The sequence below is a fragment of the Chiloscyllium plagiosum genome, chromosome 9, assembly GCF_004010195.1.
Source record: "Chiloscyllium plagiosum isolate BGI_BamShark_2017 chromosome 9, ASM401019v2, whole genome shotgun sequence".
In the NCBI taxonomy this organism is placed as follows: domain Eukaryota; kingdom Metazoa; phylum Chordata; class Chondrichthyes; order Orectolobiformes; family Hemiscylliidae; genus Chiloscyllium; species Chiloscyllium plagiosum.
Window position 1 is genome coordinate 37,837,869 of NC_057718.1, and position 15,314 is coordinate 37,853,182.

General features: G+C 40.8%; 1 protein-coding gene across 4 annotated transcripts in view; it reads right to left on the reverse strand.

The window, feature by feature from the left end:
- The window catches only part of bicral (BICRA like chromatin remodeling complex associated protein), a 72,311-nt gene that overhangs the window by 33,809 nt on the left and 23,188 nt on the right, over positions 1-15,314 (reverse strand). Inside the window, exons 3-5 of one of the 4 annotated variants that reach the window (XM_043695717.1) lie at positions 8,248-8,302; positions 6,796-6,844; positions 5,192-5,248 (exon numbers count right to left, since the gene is read on the reverse strand). In XM_043695717.1, coding sequence (XP_043551652.1) covers positions 5,192-5,221 — 30 coding nt within the window. In that variant the 5' untranslated portion in view covers positions 5,222-5,248; positions 6,796-6,844; positions 8,248-8,302. The remainder of the gene's footprint in view (positions 1-5,191; positions 5,249-6,795; positions 6,845-8,247; positions 8,303-15,314) is intronic. The other 3 variants (XM_043695715.1, XM_043695718.1, XM_043695716.1) reach the window with 3 other exon arrangements.

Consider the following 15,314-nt stretch of genomic DNA (forward strand, 5'->3'; position numbering starts at 1 on the left):
AGGCCATTTGGCTCTACAAGTCCACACCGACCCTCCAAAGAGTAATCTACCCAGACCCATTACCCTACATTTATCATGAAGTAATGCACTTAACACCATGGGCAATTTAGCTGTCCAATTCACCTGACCTGCACATCTTTGGATTGAGGAAGGAAATCGGAGCACCCAGAGGAAACCCATGCAGGCACAGGGAGAATGTGCAAACTCCATACAGACAGTCACCGAGGCTAGAATTGAACCCGGGTCTCTGGTGCTGAGGCAGCAGAGCTAACCACTGAGCCACTGTGCCGCCCTCTACTCTCTTTTGAAATTAATAGGAGTTAGAGCATTTGGCTTTAGTGATTGGTTCCATTATAGTGATTGAAAACAACCCTTTTTTATAATTTTAAATTATTTTCAAAATTGCTTCTGCCTCATTGTTCTTCTCTTGAACCCAGGTCTTAAATCTCCAAGTGTTCAGGATGTCAAAGTAGCAAGCAAAGTGAGTTGAGAAATAACTTAAAACTGTAAAAGCTCCAGCATTTCTGAACAATTGGAGCTCGCACTTCCAACTGTTGAAGCTCCAGCTTCAGAGTTAATCTAGATCTTAAATAGGAATGCAAATCCAGAAGGAAGTGGCAAAGGTTTGGGTCAGTAAGGGAGGCTGCAATTTGGAGGTCAGGAAATGGGGAAGAGGCCACAACTCAGAGGTTGGGATTGGGGAAAGGCCACAATTCAAAGGGTTGGGGAGTGGGGAGAGGCCACAACTCAAAGTGTCCAGATGCAGGGTCCAAAGCATAGAGGGTCCGCAGTTACCTATATCAGGAAGCAGGACTGTGTACAAGGAGGTACCTGTACTTAAGTGCAAGTTAAATTTGTCTTTCTTATTTAACTTACTATCCTTTTAAAATTATTTCTTTAGGGATTTTGCAATATAAAATATTTCAACTTGACGGCATAACATTTTAATTTTTTTCTAATAAGGCAGAACCTAGCTACATTAAAAGTCTTGATTTTCAGAAATGCTAACACAACTTTAAGTGAGAACTCACTGCAAGCTCTATTTTGTTTTTGCACTTCCTGTAGAAATGCTGAAGGATGCCTGCTCAATTGTGATTACTTTTTTAAGTTGAGGAAGGCAGCATTTTTACTTTAAAAGCAAGAAAACCTTCAAAGGTTGCATCCCAGCCTTGGTGCTAACCAGGGTCATCTGTATCAGTCAGTGTTGAGCCAGTATCCACCTGTATCCCATAGGTTGATGTGATGCATCTATAATGTGTGAGTGAAGAGAGTTACCATGCATTTCATGGTTTGCTTTGCATTTTTAACCTATATCCATGTACACCACTGAGAAGCAGTAGTATGAAAACTGAGGCCGAATGTTTAGGTCTCTTCCTGTCAACACAAAGCCTCTCCAATGACTAGCCCCTAGCTGTACCTCCTCATGATGGCCGATGAAAACTGGGTCTCTTGCACTTATCTAAAGTTGAAGAGAAACGTGGAGAAAATTGGCACCTAGACATGCAATGTGCAAGACCAGCAAAAGAATTATCACATCCCATTTGACAGCCACCACTCACACAAGGCAGACAATACCTAATTAGAAACATATTGTTAATTTATCTGCTTCAGCGACTGCTTGCTCAACAAGTGAAAGGAATCCATTACACCAAACAAACAATAAAACAAACTCAAAGAAACAAGATGCCTACTCATCAGTTGGCAAGGTGGAACATCAGGGCCATATGCAAGAAATGGACAAATTGTTTGGATCTTGCTGATAACATGTGGAAGATAGCTGTAGTCAAATGGACCTTACATGGAATTTACAAAAACATTTGAAAAGGTCCTTCATAGTGGGCTGGTCCAAAAGTTTAAGTTACATGGGATTCTGGTGATTGAGATGACATGGTTGATTCAGATAAGTCCCCTGGGTCGGATGGGATTTATCCTAGGATCCTCTGGGAAGCCAGGAAGGAGATTGCCGAGCCTTTGGCATTGATCTTTAAATCGTCATTGTCTACAGGAATAGTACCAGAAGACTAGAGGATAGCAAATGTGGTTCTCCTGTTCAAGAAGGGGAGTAGAGTCAACTCTGGTAATTATAGACCAGTGAGCCTTACTTCAGTTCTTGGTAAAGTGTTGGAAAAGGTTATAAGAGATAGGATTTATAATCATCTAGAAAAGAATAATTTGATTAGGGATAGTCAGCACGGTTTTGTGAAGGGTAGGTCATGCCTCACAAACTTTATTGAGTTCTTTGAGAAGGTGACCAAACAGGTAGATGAGAGTAAACCAGTAAGTGTGAGGTGATTCACTTTGGTCGGAGTAACCGGAATGCAAAGTACTGGGTTAATGGTAAGATTCTTGGTAGTGTAGATGAGTAGAGAGATCTCAGTGTCCATGTACACAGATCCTTGAAAGTTGCCACGCAGGTTGACAGGGTTGTTAAGAAGGCATACAGTGTTTTAGCTTTTATTAATAGTGGGATCGAGTTCTGGAACTGAGGTTATGCTACAGCCGTACAAAACTCTGGTGCAGCCGCACTTGGAGTATTGTGTACAGTTCTGGTCACTGCATTATAAGAAGGATGTAGAAGCTTTGGAAAGGGTGCAAAGGAGATTTACTAGGGTGTTGCCTGGTATGGAGGGAAGGTCTTACGAGGAAAGGCTGAGGGACTTGAGGCTGTTTTCGTTAGAGAGAAGGTTGAGAGATGACTTAATAGAGACATCTAAGATAATCAGAGGGTTAGATAGGGTGGACAGGGAGAGCCTTTTTCCAAGTATGGGGACGGCGAGCACGAGGGGGCATAGCTTTAAACTGAGGGATGATAGATATAGGACAGATGTCAGAGGTAGTTTCTTTACTCAGAAAGTAGTAAGGGTATGGAATGCTTTCCCAGCAATGGTAGTAGATTCGCCCACTTTAAGTACATTTAAGTCGTCATTGGACAAGCATATGGACGTACATGGAATAGTGTAGGTTAGATGGGCTTCAGATTGGTATGACAGGTCTGCGCAACATCAAGGGCTGAAGGGCCTGTACTGCGCTGTAATGTTCTATGTTCTATGGTGACAAAAGAAAAACCAAAGCATTGTGGATGTTGAAAATCAAACAAAAGCAGAAATTGCTGGAAAACTCATCAGGTCTGGCAGCATCTGTGGACAGAAAGCAGAGTTAACATTCTGAGTGGAGCCAGAGAAAGAGAACAACAGTAAGGCAGACAAAGGAATGGGTAAAGGTCAGCTTGGGAGAATCAATAGCTGCTTATGGGGACCATTAGTGGCTGACAATGGGTTGGTTGTGGCAGCAGCCTATATAATGACAAGGTTTGGTATATGGGGGTTGAGGTAAGGACAGAGGAGAACATGTTTAGACCCTAAAATTATTGAACTCGATATTGAGTCCTGAAGACTGCAGGATTCCCAAGTGGAAAATGAGATGCTGTTCTTCCAGCTTCCACCGACCTTCGCTACAGCAAGTCCGAGGCAGAGATGTTGGCCAGGGAACATGGTGGTGTGTTGAAGTGGCAGACAAAAGGAAGCTCAGGGTAATTTTTTGCAGACAGTATGTAGGTGTTCTGCAAAGCAGTAATTCAGCCTGTGTTTCATCTCCCCATTGCAGAGCAGACCATATTGTGAGCAGTGAATACAACAGACTAGATCAAGTGAAATGCAGATAAATCATTGCTTCCCTTGAAGGTTTGTCCAGGGCCTTGCATATGGAGGAGTGAGGAAGTAAATGGACATGTGTTACACCTACTACAATTGCATGGGAAGACGCAGTGGGAGGCATGAGGAGGTGTTGGGAGTGGAGGAGTAGACCAAGTGACCTGGAGGTTATGATCCCCGTGGAATGCTGACAAAGGAGGGGAGGGAAATGTATGTATGGAAGTGGCAGCCCTGTGCAGGTGGTGGAAATGGCACCCAATGATCTTTTGGATGTGGATGCTGATGGATGGTAAATGAGGACCGGGGGGGGGGGGGGAAGGGTGTCATTTCAGTGTTGTGGGAGGGAAGAGAAGGGATGAGGGTGGGACATGGGCCAGGCACAGTCGAGGGCACTGTTAACCACAGTGATAGGAAATCCCCAGTTGAGGCAGAAGGTGGACATGTCAGGGGCCCCTTTGTCGGGCTTGCATCATTGGAACAAATGCGACAGAGACAGAAAATCTGGGAGAATCGAGCTGAGTCTTTACAAGAAGCAGAGATTGAGAATGTATAGTGAAGACAACTGCGAAAGTCAGTGTGTTTGTAGTGCCTATTCCAAGCAATGGAAACAGAGATGTCAAGAAAAGGAAAGAAGTCAGAGATGGACCAAAAGAAGGGGAAAGCAGGGTGGAAACTGGAAGTGAAATTGATTAACTTTTCCAATTCTGGACAAAAGAGGGAAGCAGCGACGATGTCATCAATTAACTAGAGAAAGAGTTATGGGTGGGAGCCCAAGTAGGATCAGAACAAGAAAAGTTCCACATAACGCACAAAGTATGAGGCATAACTGGGGCTCATACGGGTACCAATGGCCACATCTTAGACCTGAAGGAAGTTTTGTACACAGAGGGAGGTAGGTGCATGGAACCTGCATGGATAAGTTAGCAAAGTTTAACAGGCATTCAAACAGACACATGAATGGTCAGAGAATAGAGGAATACAGACCATATGCAGGTAGATGGGATTACTTTACAGTAGCATCATGGGTAATACACATATGGTGGATCGAACAACCTGTTCCTAAGCTGTACCATGTTCTATGACTTGAAAACTAGAAGAGTTGTGGATAGATTAGATTCCCTACAGTGTGGAAACAGGCCCTTCGGCCCAACCAGTCCACACCGACCCTCCAAAGAGCAACCCACCCAGACCCATTTCCCTCTGACTAATGTACCTAACACTATGGCCAATTCACCTGACCTGCATATCTTTGGACAGTGGGAGGAAATCGGAGCACCCGGAGGGTACCCACGCAGATATGGGGAGAATGTGCAAATTCCACACAGACAGTCACCCAAGGCTGGAATCGAACCTGGGACCCTGGTGCTGTGAGGCAGCAGTGCTAACCACTGCACCACCGTGCTGCCCCATAGTGAGGAAAGCTTTCAATGAACACAACACAATATAAAGCAGCTGGAAAGTTTGACAGAGAAATGGCAGTTTAATCTGAACAGGTTTGAACTAATGCATTTTGGGAGGTCAAATGCAAGAGAAAAGTATACCGTAAATGGCAAGACTTTCGGAGTATTCATACACAACGGGATCTTGGGTGCAAATACCTGCAAGTGATAACATAGTGGATGAAATAGTAAAAAGGCATACACCATGTTTGCCTTCATCAGTTAGGACATTCAGTATAAAAGTTGGCAAGTCACGTTGCAGCTGTATAAGACTTTAGTTAAGCCACGTTTGAAGTACTGCATGCAGTTCTAGTCGCCACATTATAGGAAGGATTTGGAGGCTCTGGAGAGCATGCAAAAGTGATTTATCAGTTTGTTGCCTGGATTGGAGTACGTTAGTTATACGGAGAGGTTGGACAAACTTGGACTATTTTTGCTAGAGCATTGGAAGCTGAGGAATGAACTGATAGAAGTATATAAAATTATGAGCGATATGGATCAGGTGAATAGTTTCAGTCTTTTTCCTAGGATGGAAATCTCAAACACTAGGGGGCACAGGCTTAAGGTGAGAGGGAAAAAGTTTAAAGGAGATATACAAGCAAAGTTTCTTTTACACAGAGCATAGTAGATGCCTGGAACGAACGTCTAGGGGAGGTGGTATGATCGCAATGTTTAAAAGGCATTTAGACACATGCACAGGCAGGGAATAAAGGGATGTGGACCATGTGTTGATAGGGAGATTAATTTAGAAAGGCATCATAGTTGGCTCAGACATAGTGGGCTGAAGGACCACTATTCCTGTGCTATATTGTTTTATGTTCTATGTTGACAGGCTGAATATTGAAGTAAATTCCTTACAAGAGACCAGGCTCACCAAGCACAGATCACCTAAAGTAAAACATTACACGTTCATCTATTTGGGCAAGATACACTTTACTCTCAATAAGTGAAGACACTTTCTAACTCCACCCCTCTCCATTCGCCCTGCAGCGCAAACACAGTCAGCCCTATGTGTATCAACAGTCCAAGTGTATGCTCCAAATAGAGTGACAAAGTTCAGATGGTTGGGAATAAAAAAGAATAGTCTGTAAATGTCTAGGAGTCTACAGGAGTCAGTATTTCAAGGGAAGACAATAGACAAAAGAATACCTTTGAACACACATGCAAGCCAGTATTGAGTTATTCACATTTATTATGTTGAGACTAATCTGTATTGTTTTGGGCATTAAAACCATCACAAAACTCAGGAAAACCTTTTTAGAAGCTTCATTGAAATGCAGAGTTCAGCAGTCTGTTTAATTAACACTGACTATACCAACAGCTAAATAGATTCTATCTCCTTTTGAATACTGGCAATAATATCTATCAATATTGTTATATCATAAGTTCTGAGCAAGGACACTGGACCCGAAACATTAAGTCTGATTTCTCTCCAGAGATGCTGCCACATCTGCTAAACTTTTCCTGCAATTTGTTTTGCTTGTGGTTGTTATATCACTAGTTTGACTTTAACTGTCACTATTAATATTGATCAGAAAATCACAAACATAATAAGGGGTCAATTCTTTTGCTTTAAATATTTTATATTATACTGTTCAGATAAACTTAATGTAAGACTATTTGACAAATCAATAAAATTTCATGAATGCGTTAATCACCAATCTGGAAGCATTAAAATTCACAATGGTAAATATAAAAATTCTTACTTCTTGACTACCAGGTCCATGAAGAAAATCATTCAATGCCTGTACATCACTGAAAAAGAATTTTTTTAAAGTAAATCAATTAAAACCATTTAATTCTTTATACATGATACAATTACAATTAATTTCCAGGATGGAAACATGTTGACACTTGCTTTATAAAAAAAATGAACTTTATGAATACTTTTTATCAACTTGATGCTATTGCAGACTATACTCAACCCAATGTAATTGTACAAATTTAAAATAAACTTTCACCTAGTTACTAATGCAGACTTAAGTCTAGTATTTTAGTTTCGCTATGAAAAGGAGGCATAATAAGTGGTCCAATGAATTCATACCATAAAGGAGTGAAGTTTTTTATCACAGAATGACTAATACAAATTCAGAAGTGTTTCAACCAGAGCATGTTTGTGATTATTTTAGTAATGACAATAATACAAATTAGTACTTTAGCTACTTTTGAGATAGGTGGTTTTGGGTCAGGACCCTGACATTGAGGTGAAATACAGGTTGAGATCCCACTATGTGCCAGAAACAGCAATCTGACAATGATGGTTCTGAAATTTTATAAATAGTAGCCAAAGCACATGCTCACTATTCAATTAAATAGTGGACAGATTCTCAACACTAGGCAGCCAAAGGCCCTCCAGTGTGGAAGGAGCTAAACACTGCTACGGTCTTTTAATAACAGGCAGTTCTTCTATAATGTGATGGTTGCATTCTTGTGTGATCCCACGCTATATAAAAATTGTGCAATTAAGAATAGCACTTAAAGTGTTGGCGATGCAAACATGTTATAGCCAATACCTGTTTTAAATGTTTGCGCTTTAGAAGCATCCCCTATTTGTCAATCACGTTACAGCCAATTCACGTTGACAAAATGTGCATTATAGCAGAACAACCTGTACTTAACTTGGCTACCCAATACTTGTTGGCAGGTCACAATTCTGCCTCCTATCCAGGAGTACTGTGTGGGAGCAGAATAATGTCTGCAAATCAGCCACTGATGTGAAATCATATGCCCACCTGCCTCAGCTCCTGCCTATACATCAGGGTCAAAATCCTGCCCATGGATAGGAGGTCAGTTTGAATTTTTTTTTACAGAAAATAGATGATTGCAATGAAATTGAATGGATGTTTATCTAAAACAAGCCAAAAATGTGGCTGAATAAAGTCCAAACTTTTTTTCTACAGCACTCTGAACATTAAAGATACTTCTTTAGAGATTGCACTAGAAAAAAAACTTAATTTAGAAGCAAATATGAAGAGTTTGATTTTGTTTTTCAATGTTTTAAAAATCTTTCCACTCATACATCAGTGAAGAAGGCTTTGGAGATTATACCAGTTACATGCCTTTGTCTATTGAGCTGTATAATTAGCCACTATAAGTCTGAAAGAACAAAACTGGAATGTCCTCTAATTTCCCCTAACTTTTTGTCAAAAATGTCTCACCTGTGCTGTACAACTCCTCACCGCCCCAACTTAAGACTCAGAAATCAGGAATGAACTGGGGAATTTAAAGAGAACAAACCCTTATTGTGACATGATGTAATGGCACACTAATCTACTGTAATCAAGATTCCAAGAAACAAAGGTCCGAAACACACAGAACGAATTAATGATTGAGAGCAGAATAGGACACAAAAAAAAATTGCAGGTGATAGTTTAACAAACCAGACACAAGTAAAGAAAAATTGATTGTAGAAGTTAGAGAAAAGGAAAAGAGGATCATAGAATCATAACAGCATAGAAGGAGAACATTCAGTCCACTGTGTCCATGTGCCTGCAAGAACAACTCAGCTAGTACCACACCCTTGTCTCTTCCCCAGCGTCCTGCAAATGTATTCATCTCAGATAACTATCCAATTCCATTATGAAAGCAGAGATTGCATCTGTCGCTACCACATCCAGATGCACATTCTAGTTCCGAACGCTCAATGTATAGAAATATTTTGTCTTATGCCACCATTTATTCTTCAACCAAAGGTAAGTTTCTAACCTGTACATATTATGAGTTTTAAAAGGCTCTATCTAATACCCATTCAAAGTTGCCTTCTCTAAGGAGAAAAGCACAGTTTCATCAAGTTATCCACATAACTGATGTCGCTCATCACTGGAACCATTTCAGTAAATATATTCTGCACCCTTTCTCAGGATTCCACTCCTCCCTAAACTCCAGTTAGACATAATACTCCAGTTGTGAGCATGCCAATGATTTATAAAGGATCTTTATAACCTCTTGCTTTTATACTCTGCACTATTAGTTATAAAGATTTGTGGACTTTCTTAATCACTTTCTCAATCTATCCTACCATCTTCACACATACCCACAAGTTTCTGTTCTTTCACCCCTTTAGAAATGTACTTATCATTTTATATTGCCTGTCCTTTCTTCTGACCAAAATGTATCAGTTTGCATTAAATTTGACCTGTCATGTGTCCACCAATTTCACCAGCCCAGTTATGTTCTCCTCATGTCTATCATCATTCTCAATGTTCACTAAACTTCCAATTTTAGTGTCGAGACCCAAATTAGTTATTACATTGTACCATAAAAGGCAGTAACCTTAGTATTGACACAACTGTATATTTTCTTTCAGTCCAAAAAGCAACCATTCACCACTATACCATTCCCTGTTATTTATCCACTTTCATATCCATGTTAAACTTGACCCTGTTGTTTGTAATATATATATCCCGATCTGGAGAAAAATGTAGGTGGTTTGATTAGTAAGTTTGTGGATGACACAAAGGTTGGGGAGCTGCAGATAATGAGGAGGATTGTCAAGAGCATACAACAGGAAAAAAGATAGGCTGGAGATTTGGGAAGAGAAATGGGAAATGGAATTTAATCTAGACAAATGAGAGGTGATGCAGGAGGGAAGTATTCAGTAAATTGCAGAACAGTTAGAGCACTAACATACAGTGGGACCTAGGCTTACAGGTCCACAGTTCCCTGGATAAGGTGGTCAAGTAGGTTGAGGATAGTGATGTGAGGGATAGGTTTTTTCAATTCGCGAGAGGGCACCAGCAATCAGGATGTTGGTTTGAAATGTGTGTACTTCAATGCCAGGAGCATCCAGAATAAGGTCGGTGAACATGAAGCATGGGTTGGAACCTGGGATTTTCATGTTGTGGCCATTTCAGAGACATGGCTAGAGGAGGGATAGGAATGGTTGTTGCAGATTCCAGGATTTAAATGTTTCAGTAAGAACAGAGGAGATGGTAAAAGGGGCGGGGATGTGGCATTGTTAATCAAGGGTAGTATTACAGCAGCTGAGATAATGTTTCACGACTCACCTACTGAGGTCGTTTGGACTGAGGGTAGAAACAGGAAAGGAGAGGTCACCTTGTTGGGAGTTTTCTACAGGCCTCCAGGGATGTAGAGGAAAGGATAGCAAAGGTGATTCTCGATAGGAGCTAGAGTAACAGGGTAGTTGTTCTGGGGGACTTTAATTTCCCCAATATTCACTGGGAATACTATAGTTCAAGTAGTTTCGATGGGTCAGTTTTTGTTCAATGTATGCAGGAGGGTTTCTGACACAATATGTAGATAGCCAACAAGGGGCAATGCCATATTGGATTTGGTACCGGGGAATGAACCTGGCCAGGTGTTGGATTTGGAGGTAGGTGAACACTCTGGCGATAGTGACCATAATTCGGTTTTGTTTACAATAGTATTGAGCAAGGATAGGTATATATCGCAGGGAAAGAGATATAACTGGGGGAAAGGGAATTATGATGCAATTAGGCAAGATTTAGGATGCATAGGCTGGGGAAGGAAACTGCAGGGGATGGACACACTTGAAATGTGGAGCTTATTCAAGGAACAGTTACTGAGGGTCCTTGATAAGTATACACCTATCAGGCAAGGAAGTAGTTGTCGAGAGAGAGAACCGTGGTTTACTAAAGAAGTTGAAGCTGTTGTCAAGAGGAAGAGGAAGGTTTATGTGAGGATGAGGCATGAACGATCAGTTAGGCTTGAGAGTTATAAGTTAGCCAGAAAAGATCTAAAAAGAGCCAGAAGGGGACATGAGAAGTTGTTGGTGGATAGGATCAAGGAAAACCCTAAGGCCTTCTATACGTATATCAGAAATAAAAGAATGACCAGAGTAAGATTAAGGCCAATCAAAGATAGTAGTGGGAAGTTGTGTGTGGAATCTGATGACATAGAAGAAGAGCTTAATGATACTTTTCGTCAGTATTCATATTGGAAAAGGGCAATGTTAGTGAGAATACGGAGATACAGACTACAAGACTAGACAGGATTGAGGTTGACAAAGATGAGATTTTAGCAATTTTGGAAGATCTGAAAATAGTCAAGATCCTTGGGCTGAATGGGATTTATCCTCGGATTCTCTGGGAAGCCAGTGAGGAGATTGCGGAGCCTTTGGCTTTGATCTTTATGTCATCGCCGTTGACAGGAATAGTGCCAGAAGACTGGAAGACAGCAAATGCTGTTCCCTTGTTTCAGAAGGGGAATTGTGACAATCCTACTAATTATAGGCCAGTGAGCCTTACTTCAGTTGTAGGTAAGGTGTTGGAAAAGTTTAGAAGAGATAGGATTTATAATCATCTGGAAAGGAATAATCTGATTAGGGATAGTCAACACAGTTTTGTGAAGGGTAGGTCGTGCCTCGCTAACCTTATTGAGTTCTTCGAGAAGGTAACAAAATAGGTGGATGAAGGTAAGGTGGTTGATGTGGTGTATATGGACTTCAGTAAGGCATTTGATAAGGTTCTACACGGGAGGCTATTGCACAAAATAAGGTGTTTCAGGATTGAAAATGATTTAGCGTTTTGGATCAAAATTGGCTAGCTGAACTAAGACAGAGGGTGATGACTGATGGGAAATGTTCATCCTGGAGCTCAGTTACCAATGGTGTGCCGCAAGGACCTGTTTTGGGGCCACTGCTGTTTGTCATTTTTATAAATAATCTGGAGGTGGACGTAGAAGGATGGGTTAGTAAATTTGCAGATGACACTGAGGTAGGCAGAGTTGTGGATAGTGCCGAAGGATGTTGTGGGTTACACAAGGACATAGATAAGATGCAGAGCTGGGCTGAGAAGTGGCAAATGGAGTTTAATGCGGAAAGGTGGGAGGTAGTTCACTTCAGAAGAAGTAACAGGAATGCAGAGCACTGGGCTAATGGTAAAATTCTTGACAGTGTAGATGAACAGCGAGATCTCAGTGTCCAGATGCATAAATCCCTGAAAGTTGACACCCAGGTTGATAGGGTTGTTAAGAAGGCATATGGTGTGTTGGTGTTTATTGATAGGGGGATTGAGTTTCAGAGCCACAAGGTCATGCTTCAGTTATACAAGACACTGATAAGGCTGCACTTCTGGTCACCGCATTATAGGAAGGATATGGAAGCTTTGGAAAGGGTTCAAAGGAGATTTACTAGGATGTTGCCTGGAATGTAAGGAAGGTCTTAAGTGGAAAGGTTGAGGGAACTGAGGCTGTTTTCGTTGGAGAGAAGAAGGTTGAGAGATGACTTAATTGAAAAGTATAAGGTATTCAGAGGATTAAATAGGGTGGACAGTGAGAGCCTCTTTCCTCAGATGGTGAAGGCTAACACGAGGAGACATAGTTTTAAATTGAGGGGTGATAGATTTAAGACAGGTATCAGGGGTAGTTTCTTCAATCGGAGAGTAGTAGGGGCATGGAATGACCTGCTTGCAACAATAGCAGCCTCGCCAACATTAAAGGCATTTAAATAGGCATTGGACATATATATGGATAATAATGGAATGGTGTAGATTAGATGGGCATCTGGTTAATTTCGAAGGTTGGCACAACATAGAAGGCTGAGGTTCTGCACTTCGCTGTAACGTTCTATGTTCTACAGGAGGCATATGACATGCTTGTCTTCATCAATTGGAGCATGGAATATAAAATTGACAAATCATGTTGTAGTTGTACAGAACTTTAGTAAGACCACATTTAGAATTTTGCAAACAGTTCCTGGTTGCTACATTAGCGGAAGTGTAAGCTTTGGAGGGGGCTTTGGAGAAAAGGTTTACTAGGATGTTGCCTAATTAACACGGTTAGGTTAGACATGGTTAAGCAAAGTTAACATGGTTTGGAGGGTAATAGCTTCAAGGAGAGATTGGACAAACTTGGTTTGTTTTCATTTGAACATGGGAGGCTGAGAGGTGATCTGACAGAAGTTTACAAATTTATGAGAGGCAAAGATAGAATAGACAGTAGGAAGTCATTTTCCCAAAATACAAATGTCAATTTCTAGGGACGCTGGTTTAAGATAAAAGGGGGAAAGTACAAAGTAGATGTGAGAGGCAAGTTTTTTTTTAACACAGAGAGTGTAAGTGCCTGAAATGCACTTCCAGAGGAGGTGATAGAGGTACTTAGACAGATACATGAATAGGCAGGGAATAGAGGGATACACACCACAAAGAGAATAAAGACTTTTAAATTATAAAGGCATTATGTATTGGTGCAGGATTGGTGGACCGAAGGGCCTGCATTATTCTTTGTTTTTCCAGTCAACTTTACTCACACACCTATTGTGAAGCACGTAATCAAACAGCTTTCAAAGTTCACATACACATTATTCACACTGCCCACATTAACTCTCCCTGCTATCTCAAAGAATTCAATCAAGGTAATCAAACCTAATTTGTCTTTAACAAAAACAGAAATTGCTTGAAAATCACAGCAAGTCTGGCAGCATCTATGGAGAAAAACCAGAGAGAAATCTGATTCTCTCCACATGCTGCCAGACCTGCTGAGATTTTCCAGCAATTTCTAGTTTGTTTCAGATTTTCAGCACGAGCAGTTCTTTCGGTTTTGTGTTAACAAATCCACATTGGCTTTTGTTAACTAATTCATACTTGTCCTAATGACTGGTAACTTTGTCCTAATTATCATTTCAAAAAGCTTCATTGCCACTGAGGTTAAACTCACTGCTCTGTAATTGCTCTGTTAAATTGGACACCCTTTTTTGATCAAGGCTGCAACATTACCATTTCTCTCGTCCACTGACAGCAATCCCACATATAAAAAGGATTGGAAAATACCTTCCTAATTTTCACCCTTACTTCCATCAGCAAACCAAGATGTAACCTATGTACTTTAGATATAGTCAGTATCTCCTCTTTATCATTTTTTTTGCTCATCCAGTGTGATTTCTAAAAGGGTATGAATCAGAAAATGTTTTTCATTGTTGTTCTTTTTTTGTCAACCACTTGCCCTTAAAAGAAGAATAGGCTATATTACCTATTTTATAGGGACTCTTCAATCAAAGCATTCTTGACATACAGTATAAGTCAGCCACAAGTGAATAATTGTGTGCCACTGCCCCATGTCAGTTTGCTTGAGCTATTTTCCTGCCAGATTTAAAAAAAGGGAATGGCTACCTCTTCGCAAGTGGCTGGAAGTTCGAGATAATGAAAAGGCCAATTAAGGCAAATGATCAGCGGTTGGGTGGAATTTCAGTCACAGGTCACCCTACCCCTCCAATTGGAAGTAAGCTGCTGTGGTCATTTTTCATTAAAAAGCTTTTACAAGTGCTGAACAGATGTCTTGCAATATCAGGCATTTGACGTTTACTTGTTTTGATAATACTACTAAAACACCACACCAAAAATAAAGAAAACAATTACTGGAAATAACTTGTATTTATCTACACCTTTTCATGGCCTAAAGGGGTCTTGAAGCCTTCCCAGTAATGTGCAGCATTACAGACAATGTATTACAGACAAAGGAGGCTGGTAATTTTTTCGATTAGATTAGGGTTTTTTTCGATTAAATTCCCTACAGTGTGGAAACAGGCCCTTCGGCCCAACCAGTCCACACCGACCCTCCAAAGAGTAACCCACCCAGATCCATTTCCCGCTGTCTAATGCACCTAACACTATGGGCAATTTAGCATGGCTAATTCACCTGACTTGCACATCTTTGGACTATGGGAGGAAACCAGAGGACCCGGAGGAAACCCACACAGACACAGGGACAATGTGCAAACTCCACACACGACAGTCGCCCAAGGCTGGAATCGAACCTGGGACCCTGGTGCTGTGAGGCAACAGTGCTAACCACTGAGCCACCGTGCCGTCCTGATTTCCTTCCAGTTAGAATATGAATGAATGAATGAATGATTTAATATACTGTTTTGGGTGTGTTTGTTAAGTGTGGAATGATGAAAAGAGAATGTTGGCCAGGGCCTGGGAGGAAAAATCCATCCTCTTCAAGTATTTCTACAGAATCTTTAACATGTATCAAAATAGTAAGATGAACTCTCAGTTTAACATCTTATCTAATAATATCGTACTCCTCCAATCTTGCACTGGAATGTCAGCCTAGGTTATGTGAACCAAATAACAAATAATAAGAATGATATGTTGTGGATGCAACCAGGTGTCAGGTTATTTTGGATCTGGTCATGTTTAATGAGGCAGCTTTAATAAATATTAACAGAGTAAAAGAATCCCTTGGAAAGAGCAATCATAACACGGTAGAATTTAATATTCAGTTTGAGAGGGAGGAACTTGGGTTA